The 16,744-nt window shown below is 36.0% G+C and overlaps 1 protein-coding gene across 3 annotated transcripts in view; it reads right to left on the bottom strand.

The window, feature by feature from the left end:
• The window catches only part of LOC106466050 (rap guanine nucleotide exchange factor 4-like), a 110,457-nt gene that overhangs the window by 90,765 nt on the left and 2,948 nt on the right, over positions 1–16,744 (bottom strand). For 2 of the 3 annotated variants that reach the window (XM_022394540.1, XM_013926295.2), the window contains exons 2-4: positions 16,201–16,343; positions 14,815–14,903; positions 4,810–4,956 (exon numbers count right to left, since the gene is read on the bottom strand). In XM_022394540.1, coding sequence (XP_022250248.1) covers positions 4,810–4,956; positions 14,815–14,903; positions 16,201–16,343 — 379 coding nt within the window. Of the gene's footprint in view, positions 1–4,809; positions 4,957–7,206; positions 8,095–14,814; positions 14,904–16,200; positions 16,344–16,744 lie in introns of those variants that run through there. The other variant, XM_022394550.1, reaches the window with a different exon arrangement.

Raw genomic sequence — 16,744 nt, 5'->3', positions numbered from 1 at the left:
AGGTAACTAGTTCATCATGATAAATCAGAGATCTGAATTTCAAGGTAACTAGTTCATCATGATAAATCAGAGATCTGAATTTCATAGTAACTGGCCTAACATGATAAATCAGAGATCTGAATTTCAAGGTAACTGGCCCATCATGACAAGTCAAAGATTTGAAGTGGTCTCATAACCAAAAATGGATCATCTATGTGGGAAGTGTCTTTAGATTACCCACTCCTTGAAAGTGTGTCCCAATAATCTAATGACAGTCTTTGCAATAGAACCCATCTTGCAAATTGTGCCCCAGTAATGTGTTGTCAGTCTGTGCAATGTAGGGTTGAGCCCCATCTTGTAAAGTGTGTCCTAATAATGTGTTGTCAGTAGGGTGTAGCCACATCTTGCAAAACCTGTCTTAATATTGTATTGTCAGTCTGTGCAATGGACGGTGGAGCCCCATCTTGCTAAATGTGTCACAATAACGTGTTGTCCGTCTGTACAATGTATGGTGGGGCCCCCCATCTTGTAAAGTGTGTTCTACTAATGTGTTGTCAGTAGGTGCAATGTACGGTGGAGCCCCATCTTGTAAAGTGTATCCTAACAATGTGTTGTCAGTAGGTGCAATGTTTGGTGGAGCCCCATCTTGTAAAGTGTGTCCTAATAATGAGTTGTCAGTAGGTGCAATGGACGGAGGAGCCCCATCTTGCATTGAGACTATTTTTTTTCCTTAACTCCTCTTCTCTGAGGTGTACGGATTACAATATGTTCAATTTTTTATGAGTTTCACATAAGCCTCATTGCTACATTCGCCACTTTCACGTTGATATTATCTTAATGTTGCCCTAGCGTTATTACCATGAATGTAGCAATGCTGACAGAAGGGCATTTTGCATTTCAAAATCATCTATACTGTTAGGCTAGTTCATGGCTCTGTAAACTGCAACTACGTTGCTGTCTGGATCAATTCATCACTACGTTGTTGTTCGGATCCATTCATCACGTCGCATTTCCAGGACACGCGAAATAGAAGGATTCGAGATAGTTTTGGTCGATGAATCATCTATCAAGTATCTGAGTGATTTTAACTAACAAGCCACGCAACTTTTAGCCTCCGACACAGAAGTCAGCGCCATGGAATCTCTTCTTCACCTGCACAAGCTGAGCTATAAATTAACATTCGAATTACTGACTTATTTTTCACAGTGTTCACTACAGGTTGGGTCCAAAATGTTGAACAATATATATTATTGCCTTTTACAAACACTCAATATAAATAATTGATAAAAACAATTTGATGGAACCATCCATTTTCTAAGTGCAATACATAGTGAATATCATCAGTAATTTGTTGGAATAATGCAATATGTTTGTTTGTATTTTTGTGACGCCATGTTATTAAATACGCTGTAACCAAGAAAGTCTTGGAACTGCGGGTAATTTGGTGCATTAATAGCAGAGGCGTCGGAACCGGAGGTGCTGTAGCACCCTCCTTTTGCATATTTGACTTATATAGAAACTGTGAATTATATTACTATATTAATTTTCTGGGGGCATGCCCCCAGATTCCCCTACATTGGGTTACCTTGGGCCGCGCAGGAGCTGTTAAAAGCAGCTCCTTGTACTTCCAATCTCTAATTGTAAAATCTGCATGTCTAGCCAAGCACCCCCCACTTTGCAACTCCTTCCTACACCACTGAACAGCTTAGAAAGTTTTGTCTAAAAAGCCATATGGATTCCATGGGTAATTCTAGAATTAAAATTAATGTCGAAAAGTCCTGCCAACAAATTTAGTTACAAAACTGTATACCAAATCAAGGTAGAATTAATTAACCCCTAATTAAACTTAGCTATAAGTGTTATATCTGAAATTTACTGTTTTTGCATATGTCGGAATATAAGCTCAGTTTTCGAATGTGCTAAATATATATATATATTTATTTTTAGTTTTGTCCACCGTAGTAAACCGGAAATATTAGTTTAACACAGATCGAGAGGATTTGCGAAACGGCAGATAACAACTTACATACGCGACCTTGATTTTTCGCCGTGCAGTGGAAGCGAAATGAATTACGTAAACTAAGACGTAGAACAAATAAAAGGAAACTCTTTAAAAAACCCGAAATCCCGATAAATCAAAGCCTTTATCTGAGAGTAAAATTGGAATACTAAAGAACAATCACATCTACTGGCTAGCCTCCATGTAGCACAGCGGTATGTCTGCGGACTTATACCACTAGAAACCGGGTTTTGATACCAGTGGTGGGCAGAGCACAGATAGCCCTTTTGTATAGCTTTGTGTTTAATAACAAACAAACATTTACTGGCTAACTCTAGGGTTACCTTACTCTGCATTGAGACCAATCACATTTCATTGACGGACACTAATTTTCAAATACATCTTCAATCGTAGACCCAATAAATACACTAAAAGAAAGTGGGAGGTCATCCAAAACACATTCCCAAGAAAACAGAATTCAGTCAAAATACTCTGTTAAATGTTAACATAAAATATTTTTAACGCCAGTATATTGCCTTTCTTTTGCTTCAAGCTGTATTTCGTCGTGTAGATGTATCTTAGCAACTATGATGAGAAATGTTTTTTATCATTTTACACCACAGACGTTTTGAATTATAAGACCTTGTAATAAATTCAAACTTTTGTTTGCATAGTTCCGAAGAAAAGGAAGTCCTAATGACTTGTTTGTTTTATGGCTTCTTCAAAATACATATTTTTGCAAAAATATTATGACTGACGTCAGATATAAGCTGTTTGCGTCAATCCATTCAAAGTTGTCACGGGTTTGTAGTGAAGACGTCACTGTGTATTTACGTCAATGCTCATTCTCGCCAGGTGTGCCTTGGAATGTTGACAGTGACATACTGACTTGTAATTTCCAATAATGTAATGTCATTTAATAAATACGGTTTTCCAGAATATTAGACTTATCAAATACAATAAAAAGATACATTTATAAAAGATATTAAAAGCTGTATATACTGTTATAAAGGATAGCGACAATTATACAAGTTTTAAGTTAGTTATTAATGCACAACGTTCAACTAGTTTGACCGTTAAGAAATAGTTTTCGATCAAGTAGTAGGCAAGAAAGTTCAACTTTACATCATTATGTGTATATTTTTAATAACGAATAAGTAAAACTACCATGAGATAAAATCTTGTTTATTTGTTTCGGATATTTGTGTAAAGAGATATCTGCACATGTCTTTCTCTAATTTTGAACTGATAGACTAGAGGTAAGGCAACCAGTCAACAGCACCCACCGGCAACACTTGGGTTACTCTTATCGAAAACTGATCAAAAAGAAAAAAATTGATAGTGTCTTTACAATCAATCTGGTTACACCAAACTTAATCCCCCCTGGTGGGACAACGGTAAGTGTATGAGCTTACAAAGCTAAAATCCGGCGTTCGATTCCCCAAGGTGGACATAGCACAATGTGGCTTTGCTCTCATGCAAACGATCACCAAAATTAAATAACTACTGTCGTTTTGTCTTAATTTCTAACAAGATAAACAATCCATTAAAAACCTACTAGTACTACTACTATACGATAGAATTTCTACTCAGTTAAACGATCAACCAGAACACCAATCAACAATAACATACTTATTTCTGGAATTGCGTCCTGGTTTAATGTTTTAGACCGTAACAAATAATTGTCCCTTTAACTGTTAAGAGTACTGCACTTTGTTGGGTTGTAAGTTAAAAACCAATATATAAGCTACTGATAACTATATTAACACCCAGTCTACGAGTCAGTGAGACCGAATTTGGGGGAGGGAAGGATTGGGTGGGCTACAGAGGGGTGTCACGACATGTGGAATTCAATGAATTCTGATCAAGGGCTCAATCTGTTAAACTCAAATAACCACACTTTACAGCCAAAAGAACTCATCTCTCATCTGTGTTCTCCAACGAAGATGAGGAATTTGAGGTTTGACTGGACTGTGTTCCTCCTCAACGAACTAGTAGAAGTGTTCATGATCAGGCAGGTACTGCATTTATCCATATTATAGCGGTAAGTAATCTTCGTTAAGCCTTCCTCAATCATCTCTATCGAAAGAACTCGCGAAAACCGCGGAGGAAACACCTTAAAAAATTGAAGAGTCAGATGTTGTATTGCCTGTTATGTACAGCTACTACCGTGTTTTGGGTGGGATTTTAGAAGAAGAAAAAAAACGGTCTCATAGATTAATTTATTCTAATCCTGCCTGAAAGAATTTCAAGTGCCGCGGCTATTGAGGATTCCCTTTTGTTTTAGGTAGGATTAGAAAAACGTAATCTGCGAGACGATTGTTTTTCTTTTTTATTAGCTATATTTTTGTGCACCAGTAATACCAAGCGTGGGTCGTGTGTATATCCAATTCGATTTTATTACTCATTAGAATTTCTACCAGCCTACCCTCAAACTGAAATTCTTTTAGGCGGGAATAGAGTTAATTAATCTATGAGACCTTGGTCGTGATCACATACATTAATCGAAAGAGTTTGACCTCCCGAGTCTAAAACTGTAATTAGATCTCAAATCAGTCAAGAGATTATGGATTTATGAACTAAAAGTTTGTACTTGAAAAAAGAAAAAAACTGAGTCGTTCTATGAGCCGCTCATCCGTGACATTCTGTTAACATGTTTATCAATAGTATTAGTGTTTCCTGAGCACATTCCTCATAAGATATTCACACTATGCTAGATCTTTCAATATCAACTATTCAAAGATTTTATAAACAATGAAACCAACATAGATAGCAAGTGCTACAAAATAAGTCATATACTGAATTAATCAACAGATAGTAAATAAACATACTTCCCATAGTTCTTGGAAATCCCGCTGTTCAATCCTAAGCAGTTCACAATGTTCGTTAGTTATCACGGTGGCCGTATGAGGACTGTTGTTTAATACACCATCTCCAAAAGCCGTTCCAATTCCTAGGGTGCACAGCGTCAGGGAATCCTATATTTTAAACAATAATGGTCAGTCTGGTTATTTATTAATATGTCAAAATAAGGTGATGACAAAATTATTTGAAATGTGTAGAACTACAATGATGACAGAAATAGGTGAGTTTATTAGTTTGTTTTATAGCGTTGTAAACCGAAGACTTACAGCTGTCCCACTGGGGACTTTTTTTTTTTTTTTACGTTTAGATCGTTAAGGTATATTGCGGCTCTCGAAATGTTTTGTTCTTAAATAAAAACAAGAAAATGGCTCTTCTTCTTTGAAGGGTTGTCGACCCCTATAGTAGATCAAAGCCACATTGGACTATCTGCTGTGTCCAACGCGGATAATCAAAACCCGGATTTTAGCGTTGTAAGTCCGTAGATTTATTACCGACGAACTAAACGGAAGTCGAGAATGGCTTGATTGCGAAGACTAGGATAATCAATTTCTCTTCACCGAAACTTTTTAAAATGTGAAATATCACTTTTAGGAAAGAGACAATATAACTTTATGAATACTTTTATTTCTCGAAACAACAGATATTGAAACTTAATGTCATTAAAGTACCTATACATCCCCTAGTAAAGTTAGACCGGAGACAGGCAGTAATAAGAACTTTTTTTATGAGAACAGAAATACAATTTTAACAACGATTCTAAATGACCAGCTTAATCAATACTGAAGGCAAACTTCCGGGTTTTTATCTTTTAAATGCACCCCTCCTCCCCCAATTGGTTTGGCAGTAGGTCTGAAAGCTTAATATTCTAACACCGGGTTTCGATACCCGTACTAGGCACAGCACAGATAACAACAAACAAGTCCTTTAAAATTCTGAAACACTAAGTTCTTAAAAATACATTAATAAAATAAACAAACTTATGAAAACCAAAAACGAGCAAAACTACTTCTTAAAAAAAATCATTTTGAAAAAATAATAACCTTACTACTGAAAATATAAAATGGTAGTAATAATAATAATATTAAAGAAATGTTCTGTCTTGATGGAAAGGTGTAAATAAGCAAACTATATGAATCTTAAATACAGAGTTAGATATTTTTGATCGTAATAATATATTCAGCTTTCTGTGATCAATTGCTTTAAAAGGCACGTGTTATTTCAAAAATCTGACGAGATGCATCCAGTGAATATTACACCTGCAACTTTCTGAAAATGTGCCAATGAAACGGGAAGTTAATAACTTTTAGAATTTAACATATGGGGATAATTATTTAGGAACAATAAACTTAGAATATTAAACAGAAACTGATTTTATTGCGAACAATTATTTCAATTACAAAAATGCCTTGATCTTTAATTTTTTTCTTCTCGGGACTCTTCATTTATTAAACATGCATTTTCTACGTGACTTTTAATTCATGCCCTGTTGTACGTATCTCCTCCGTCTCTCTCTTACGTGCACAGTGTTTGGTCTTTTCTTTGATTATATACGACCTGGCATGTCCTGATGGTTATGACGTTCGACTCGCAATCTGCGGGTCACGGGTTCGAAACCCCGTCCCGAACATACTCACCCCTTCATGCGTGAGAGCGTTATAATGTGGCGGTCAATTCCACTATTCGTTGGTAAAGGAGTAGCCAAAGAGTTGGCGGTGGGTGGTGTTGACTAGGTGCCTTTCCTCAAGTCTATTACTGATGAATTAGGTACGGCTAACGCAGATAGCTCTCGAGTAGCTTTTCACGAAATTAAAAACAAACCAAACCAAACTTTGACCACCTTTAAACAATACTTTCTCTATACATACCTGGCCTAGCACGGCCTTTTGGCTAGAGCACTCGATAGCATCTGCAGGTCGAAACCCACCGACGAGCATGCTCGTCCTTACCATCGGACAGCATAGTAAGAATGGATAAAAAAAAATTCATGCTAAATTTAGTTTAAAATTCGCATACCTACGTTAATGAATAAGTATTTAAAAAACAACAACACAAATCTACATTGACTGGCACCAGCCAGTCATCAACAGAATAATATAGCATTATATTATCTCCATGACTGGTGCCAGGCGAAACATGTGCATTGTGTTTCTTAATACTGTATGATGTTGTTGTTTTTAGTTGTAACGAAGGTATGTTAATTTTAAATTAAATTCTGCATTAAGTTTTTACCTATGTTTAAAAAAAGCGTAGTTTGAGACTACATAGATACTTTTATAAATAATGTCTGAGTCATTCTATAGAGATGCCAAACAAAACCTACAGCTAGACACACAAAGCAGCGGTTGCACAGCTGGCATACTTACAGGTGGGTTATTGACGTAATAGATGCCGCGATGAGGCCACACACTGCAGTATCGACGAGGATACATCACGTGCTGGAAAGAGCTCCGGAGGGGGCTATTAAGGGCATCAAAGGACGGTTTCTGACCGTTTTTGTCATGAATATGGTATATTTTTCTTAACTTTCATTAGAAACAGTCACGTCACTCTTAATATCCTAATTAACTGCCCAATCTACAAACCTTCAGCTATATCGCTTCCGTCTACTCGAAAGCTCTTTGCTGTCTTCATGGTATGTCTTGCGCAAACATTGCTTTAATTCACCAAGAGTGTGAAAAAACAACCTATAAAACTCTTCATCATAAAACAAACTGAATATTTGTTTATTCAAGTCAGGTGAACCTTAAACGAAGTTATAGCGTAACAGAATCCTGAGAAAGCGGTCCTGCTCGATCCGACGATTAACGAAACTATTGGCAAAACAGTCCTAGTCACTTTGGCAAACCGACGGCACAAGTAATGGGAAAAATAATTCAATATTTCTGTTGTCGTCATAATTTTGATTAAACCATTTTCACGACCGTCTGCCTCAAACCCACTTTACAAAACGAGCTCTCCGCTAACTGAACAAACTGCTCGATGTCAGTCCAGTTCATCGAGTAACAACGGAGATACATTAAACTAACTAACGCTTTGGTGCCAATGGTGTTTCAGTGCAGTGCAGTCAGCTGTATCGCCCTGTCAAACCTAGCCAACCAGGTGGGAAGCCGGAAACTTATAAAACATCTGTTTCCCGTTGTGTGAAGTACAGCAAAGAAACCTACTTTCAGTGATCCTGGGGTCAACGTTAAAGTCAGCTGCTTTAAGAAGCACCAACTAGAGAAATATACCATTAATTTAATATCAATTATTTATAAAGACTATATGTTAATATCATACTATATTCAATTCCTAGCAGAAGCCAGAACATATAACCACCAAAATATTCTATAACGAGCTAATCAATGAAAAATAATGATCAACGTAAAAAAATATGCTTAAATCAAAAGTCAGTAGGAACATAAAACGATATACACAACACGTCAGCAATAAAAAATTTAAAGGTAGAACAGATTGTAACTGAACCAGTGGGAGAAACAACGAAGTGTTGTAAATTACTACGAATTTGTCTTGACGTTTCAAAATCGACAGAGCCCAATAGTAAGATCAATTTCAATTTTACTTCTTCAGTAAAATAATATTATACTAAGTAAACATATTTAATTCTACAAAAAAAAGCAATTATTAAAACGGATAAATTTTCTTTCCTTTGTATTATGATTGATTGAAATGAGCCTCTGTTAAACATCTCAATCAACGTTATAAATTGACCGAAGCCAGTCCTTTCTGAAAACTCAGCAGTACGGAAGACAAAAAAAAAATTGTAGAGAAACTTTATTCCGAAATAATTATATTTTACTACGAATCTTGCAGACCGGTCGTTCAATAAGCCGTCTTCTTTCCAAAACCAAAAATCGTTATTAATTTAAAATATTCACGAACCGGTATCAAACCATTTTTGAAACCGTAAGATCTGGTCTGAAAGAATATATGACTCAGTAGTTTAACTTTAAAAATTTCAACAAGAACAAGTCTGTTTAAAGGCCTGAAAAAATACCTTGGACTTGAAATACTTTAATAGACGAGTGCTAGGATAAACGAGTATGTATGTGCAACTGAAACAAAGTACAGGGCCAGAATAATTGAAAGAACGGACGGTCATTGTTATTACGGAAATAGACTCCTCTTGAAGCACGTGGGACAGGATATCCTACTTAATCGAAAAGCCGAGCTACTGAACTCGGCCATGTGAACTTCCTGACGTGAAATCAAACATATTTCGTTCAGTGTCGTAACATACTTAAGACTGTTTCAACTTGGAGAAATGAATATTGTTTTCATCTATTTTTACTAAAGTAACTTAAAACAACATTTTGGGGAAAAAAAATTCACTGTTGATGAATTTGGGTTTCTTTTCGGTACTTTTTCTTTAGGTGTGACTTATGTGCATATCTAACAGAAATTGTAACGTCTCTATTTAAAAACTCCGCTAGAATAAGACTTTCACTGGGTCGAGTACTTTACGTAAAACCAACCACACAAAGAGATAATTACAAAATAACAAACCGACGGAAACACTGTATACTTGGTAATATTTCACGATATGAATTAATATATATTTAACAAGCAAAACTACCAGGCAATGTTAGGCTTAAGAAGTAATGCTTATTTATGTGAGCTTCGACCGCACTCTTCCACTATTTTGAGCCGTAGTACACGATCTTTTGGTCCGATACAATGATACATGTACTACGTATGGAATTTACCATCGTCACTTTCGCTTCGTGTATTTTGCCACCGACTTCCTCGCCCAGTTGAGCCTTCGTGCACGCCATTACGGCGATAAAAATTTAACTGGCTTCCAAACTCAAACCGTTCGTGGGAGCAAAGTAAAACCAATAACTTCAGCAGTAACCAAACAAAGGACTGAACTCGTCAAAGTAACCACAGAAAATATACTACAACACATAAAATGGTATTATATTATGGTATCATAAATATATACAATTGAGAACACCAGCAATAACTGTGACCTAATGTTACAACTGTCGAATACATGGTCATGTAGCAGTTGTCTACAGATATGGAGTACGTCGTGTGAGATGTGGCGAGAACCACGGAACTGCACGGCTAAGGCGCCAGCGATTACTGTGACCCAATGTTACAACTGTCGAAGACATACATGGTCATGTAGCAGTTTCCTGCAGATCTAGAACATGCTGTGTGGGTTGAGGCGAGAACCACGGAAAGTCCAAATGTTACAATTGTAATGAACAACACACAGCCAACTATAAAGGCTGTTCGAAATATAAAGAAATCAAAGCAATAATATACAACATAAAAAAACAATATAAATACTTAAGTAACAAACTAAAAAAAAAAACAAACCTACCAACCCTAATTCTCAAATTAAAACACTATTACCAATAACACATACACAACCACCAACCGCAAATACACAACAAACACGTACATACTCAGAGGTTGCGAGAAACAATACCAGTCATAAACAAATAAACAACCAACAACATGAAAATAATTCAGATTTAACAATAAAAGAAGTACAACACAGTAAAGGCAACAATAAAGAACACATACAACTAGCTACAGCTATCACAAGTATGGTAACAGACTTCTGACAGGAAATAAGCAAACCGAACACAAAGATATACTTGGAATCATAATTACAAATGTTTAAAAACACATACATATCATAAACAAAGTCATGAAATACGTCATATCATAATCATAAAAAAGACCACGTAGTGCTAGGCGAAATTGAAGAATTTTTTTGATACACAAACATAGCTTATTTTATGTGTATAGAAATAAAAATATCGGTGTATTTTTACTAAAGCACTACAAGAAACTGCATTCTAAACACAGAACTTTTATGTAAGCATACGTTAGAGATATGTACACGATCGTGTAAATAAAGATGATATCAGCCCGTAAAAGGTTATGGCTGGAAAAGGAAAAAATGTTAAAATATATTTATGGACAGCAGTAAATAAATCTAACATTTTAATATCACACAAAAAAAAAGAAATAGAGTGGAACTGAAACAAACTCCAGCAACTCAGATGTGAAACACCCGGCACGACGTCTTGGAAGAGCCGAAACGACAATAAGCTGTAGAGATGACAACAAACCTGGGACCGATAGAATTTCTATGAATGGTTTATCTATCCAAGCCAAGTTTGGAACATATGTTCGACGTATCCAGTATCAAAGCACTAAAAAAAAAAAAAAGAGCGCAGACGAACTGTCTCGAGGGAGGAAGAGGCCGAAAGAGTACATGACCCTCCCAGGTCTCATAAAATCGAACCTAAAATCTTATCCAGTTCACTCCATTCGTTCGACTAGTTGTGCGTTAAAATTCGTTCTTTTCCTGAGTTCCTATACCACATTTATTCGGATTTAGTTCAATCATCCTCTCACAACAACTTGTGACACCAGACAAACAGACAATTCTACTATATGGCCATTTGCTTTCGGAATGTGACGAATATTCTTACCAATATTTAACCCAAGGGTACATTCGACTACCCCGTGGAGGTAATTCTAAAATCTCAGCCCATTAGGACCCTTCCTGGTTGATATCGATGATGTTCAGACCAAAGCTGTGAAGAAGATAGCGAACAGAAGAAGAAACACGATTGTGTGGGTTATAATAATTATATATAATTACAGATAAGGAATTTATTACAGATTCGTGATTACTTCATAAGAAACCCGTACAGATGAATTACAATAAAACAGAAATATACTACACAGTGAATCAACACTTGATAACAAACCCATCACAGATTCATGATTACTTCATAAGAAACCCATACAGATGAATTACAATAAAACAGAAATATACTACACAGTGAATCAACACTTGATAACAAACCTATCACAGATTCATGATTACTTCATAAGAAACCCGTACAGATGAATTACAATAAAATAGAAATATACTACACAGTGAACTAATATTTGATAACAAACAAACTACAAATGAATTATTACACAATAACAAGCTAATACAAATAAATCATCACATAATACGAAACCCACAACGAATGAATTATTACATAAGAGGCAGCCAACTTAAAATCAATTAATTCATAGCAAGAAACCAACTAAAGATCAATTACTACATGATAAGAAACCTACAACAAATTTATAATTAGAAACCGATCACAAACGAATTATGGCATGATAAGAAACCTTTTAGATTGTGAATGACTAAACATCAGGAGACTTCATAGAATACAATGAACGATTAAAGAGTGGACGAAACAGTGGCTTATCAAGAACATTACCTCACAGTTTTAAACAGTAGGGCATGAAGTAAACAACTTATTTACTTACATCTTTTACACTTTAACCGATTTATAGTAAAATTAGCAACTAAAACAGCATGCAAATAACACTGCAGCGATTGAAGTAAACAACTTATTTACTTACATCTTTTACACTTTAAACGATTTATAGTAAAATTAGCAACTAAAACAGCATGCAAATAACACTGCAGCGATTGAAGTAAATAACTTATTTACTTACATCTTTTACACTTTAACCGATTTATAGTAAAATTAGCAACTAAAACAGCATGCAAATAACACTGCAGCGATGCTAAGAAGTGGCGATATGCCGGTATTGTTTCGTAAGAAAACCAAAAATTCAACGTTTTTATCGGAGCATAAGAAACGTTTTCTCGAGATAAAACAGTAAGTCTAACAAAGTTTCCGTTTCCTACAACTTTACATACTTCGTATGCTCTGCCCACCACGGGTACCGAAACCCGGTTTCTAGCGTTATAAGTCCGCAGACATACCGCTGTGCCACTGAGGAGCGGCGAAAGTTGCACAGTGGGCTATATATGCCGTGTCCACTGCAGGGATCGAATCCTCAATCTTACAAAATTTATAAAATTACTCCCGATAGTATCAAAACATACAGAGTAGTATCAAACGTAAGATATGCTAAGCTTACTATTTTAGTTCATCTTTAAAAGGTGTTTATGCGCGCCGATGAAAAATGTTGATCATTTGTTTTTCTTCATTTCTTTACTAAATATCATTGCATAAGTTTTGTAAGCCCGGCATGGCCAAGTGGTTAGGGAGCTCGACTCGCAATCTGCAGGTCGCGGGTTCGAATCTCCGTCCCACCAAACATGATCGCCCTTTCAGTCGTGTGGACGTTATATAGTGACGGCCAATTCCACTATTCGTTGACAAAAGAGTAGCCCAAGAGTTGGCGGTGGGTGGTGATGACTAGCTACCTTCCTTCTAGTCTTACACTACTAAATTAGGGACGGCTAGCGCAGATAGTCCTCGTGTAGCTTTGCGCGAAATTCAAAAACAAACAGACAAGTTTTGCAAATAATCTTAAGATCCAGGTAACTGTCATAGTTCAAATAGTGATCTTACGTGTGTTATGACGAACTAAATGTAATCGGTGTAAGACGGTTATTGGTTCAAATAGTGATCTTACGTGTGTTATGACTAACTAAATGTAATCGGTGTAAGACGGTTATTGGTCTCACGTGACTAACTAGGTGTGGCCAGTGAGGTTATGTGTGTGTATGATTGTACTATGGGTAGACGTCATATCGGTATAATTATGTATATGTGTGTGAGGTACTGGCCTCATGTATGACTGAACTATAGTCAGACGTCATATCGATGTAATTATGTATATGTGTGTGAGGTACTGGCCTCACGTATGACTGAACTAGTAGTCAGACGATGTGTGTGAGGTACTGGCCTCACGTATGACTTTAGTCAGACGTCATATCGTAATTATGTATATGTTGTGAGGTACTGGCCTCACGTATGACTGGACTATAGTCAGACGTCATATCGATGTAATTATGTATATGTGTGTGAGGTACTGGCCTCACGTATGACTGAACTATAGTCAGACGTCATATCGGTGTAATTATGTATATGTGTGTGAGGTACTGGCCTCACGTATGACTGAACTATAGTCAGACGTCATATCGATGTAATTATGTTTGTGTGTGTGTGTGAGGTATTGGCCTCACGTATGACTGAACTATATTCAGACGTCATATTGGTGTAATTATGTTTGTGTGTGTGTGTGAGGTATTGGCTTCACGTCATATATAGATACGCGTCATATCGGTGTAATTATGTACATATTGTCCTCGCGTATGAAAAGACAATAGATAGACGTCATATCGGTACAATTATGTATGTGTGCAGGTTATTTGCGTCACGTATGTTTCTACTGTAGCTACACGTCATTTCGCTGTAAATTATGTGTGACCAAGGTCAATACACATAAATGATATGACCAGAGGAGTAGTGGGGGCGGGAACGCGTGTGCACGGCGTACCCCTACTTTTTTTACCTGTATCGCCACTATTTTGAACGAATCCCACATTACGCAGTATGCAGTAAATTTCGCGTCCCGGCACATCTCTATTTCAAACTACACAGCAAGATATGACTACAGCTAGATATATCACCCATGTTACTGTGTGTGTATATGCGGGGTGTTTATAGAAGTATTTTGTGTCACAGGTGAAACGTTTAATACAAGTATATTTTACTGCATACTATTTGAGTTATAAATAGGACAAAATTGGGGTCTTTTCCGTTTGGCGCCTACCAACAGATATTTTTGAAAATAACACCAGTAATGCAGTAAAATAAAATAATTAATAATAAAACATTATATGATATTCATTTAGTGAATTCTGAGATATTAAACAATATTTTTTGAAGAAATCGTCATCTTGTTTTTATTTCTCTAAATACATTCATAAAGATAAGAGTCAAGTATTTGGTGATGAGCTCCACATTGACGTTTATTACTGTTGGTGGGCACCAAGCGGAAAATATCCCAAAAACGTTCCTAATATTATTATATACAAGCTGTTTGTAACAATGTAACACGAATAGTTTCGAGATTAAGCAGTACCTTACAACGCTTATAATGCTTAACTAACTTGACAGGTTGTGATTTACGTTTCTCAAACGTAAATTTTGGTATAGAAGTGAAAGGCTTACCTGAGATCTGCTGGATTGCGATGTGTGGACTTCAAGAGATCCAGCCAATACAAGATACCAGTTTGAACCTTGGTCTCCTTCGCGGAACACTGGAAAACCAAAAAGAAAATACATAAAAAAAAACCTGTGACGAGTAACTCGTCTATAAAAATATGTAAAAGTGTAAATTCGTGAAAACGGAAGTAGAACAAGGGTGTTTTGCTTGCAGTTTTGAAATGATGGAAAAAATTGAAATACGATTACATAGATTAGCATAATTCAAAAGTCTGCACATTTTCTCTCTCTAGTACGAGTTTTACGAACCAAGCAATACACGAGCAAACTTCCTGGACAAGCTCAGTTTTACATTAATTAGAAAAATTAGTACTTATAGTCAGCCAGAGGAAATGACTGTAACTCTTCTCCAAGCAATACACGAGCAAACTTCCTGGACAAGCTCAGTTTTACATTAATTAGAAAAATTAGTACTTATAGTCAGCCAGAGGAAATGACTGTAACTCTTCTATCATGGGTCACTATCTTTCTAACAGACAGTCTTTTTAGAACATCGAGGTTTTTTTACCTCTCTTATACTGGTTGACCTCATAGCTAACCAGGATCTTTTCAATGGTAGATACTTTAACTGTCCTCGTCTTCATTTGTTTGTAACCATTAATTAGTTTCAGGGAACAGTCTAATTTTTCCCCCTATTCCCAGCAAAGTAATTCAGTAATAAAATACAGTTTGTTAAGTATTTATGTTTGGCCAATTTCGACGTAAAACATGTTCCTCTACCAGTCAACAGCGATCTATATCAATAGAGAACATGGGGAAGTTTAACCATGCTGATGGTGCAAGAATCGTCTTTGGCAAAAAAAATATGGATCTGAAACTCTACGTTTATTCAGTGTCTCGATACATATATCTTTATTCATGCGCATCTCTGAGTTAATTCACTGCGTCAGATAACGTGATAGTAAAATACATTTCTCATTTTAAGTGTAAGGCGAATATAAGCACTTGACATCCAATATGGCGGAGTAAACAGTAAACCACGTGATTTTTTGACGTTAGTGTAAGACCTCCAAAACTTGATTAAAGAAAACCTAAAGCGTGTAACATCGTACCTTTATAAGCAACTGGTGACCTTACAACCTACTTCAGCTTAAACCCATTTGAATCCCTCTTAACTAGCATTAAAGCCAAATATAAAAATTTAATCTTTGATTTGATAAAAAAAAGCATACATAAACACTAAATACTGTAAAAAAAACACTTCCAAAAGTTTCACAGAATAGTACGCACCAAACACCAAATAGTTACATGATACAGCAGCTCGTAAACAAAAAAGGTGTGTGTGTTTGAAGACACAGAAAATACAAAAATTTTAATATACTTAATTCTTACAAGTAATTCCTTTGTCCAGATCCTCGTAGTAACCATAGTAACACAAGTAATGTAACAAAGTGGGGTGAAATTGCTGGAAGGCTTGGACGTTGCGCAGTCGAGAATAAATAGCGTTTACATCTTCTTCAGTACGGTCTAGTGGCCTAAGGAGAAATATAATATTTTTCTTCTTTGGAGTTAGCAACTAAATATTTAAGTCAATAATAATAATCACCTGAATTATTTTTCTACACCCTATTGACAGTTTATATCCAAATGATTATAAGTTTGACGACTCCATTTCACGTTAGTTTTCTATCGAAAGAATACAAACATTTCTCAGTTTAATTAGCTTTGTAAAATGTTGTACGTTATTACTAACCATTGCTAACACTAGTTTTCACCACGGATATAGAATAAATACAAACATTTCTCAGTTTAATTAGCTTTGTAAAATGTTGTACGTTATTACTAACCATTGCTAACACTAGTTTTCACCACGGATATAGAATAAATACAAACATTTCTCAGTTTAATTAGCTTTGTAAAATGTTGTACGTTATTA

Source organism: Limulus polyphemus, unplaced genomic scaffold (genome assembly GCF_000517525.1).
Source record: "Limulus polyphemus unplaced genomic scaffold, Limulus_polyphemus-2.1.2 Scaffold72, whole genome shotgun sequence".
NCBI classification, from domain to species: Eukaryota; Metazoa; Arthropoda; class Merostomata; order Xiphosura; family Limulidae; genus Limulus; species Limulus polyphemus.
Note: the sequence above shows the minus strand (reverse complement) of the source record. Positions and strands in the feature narration are given on the sequence as shown.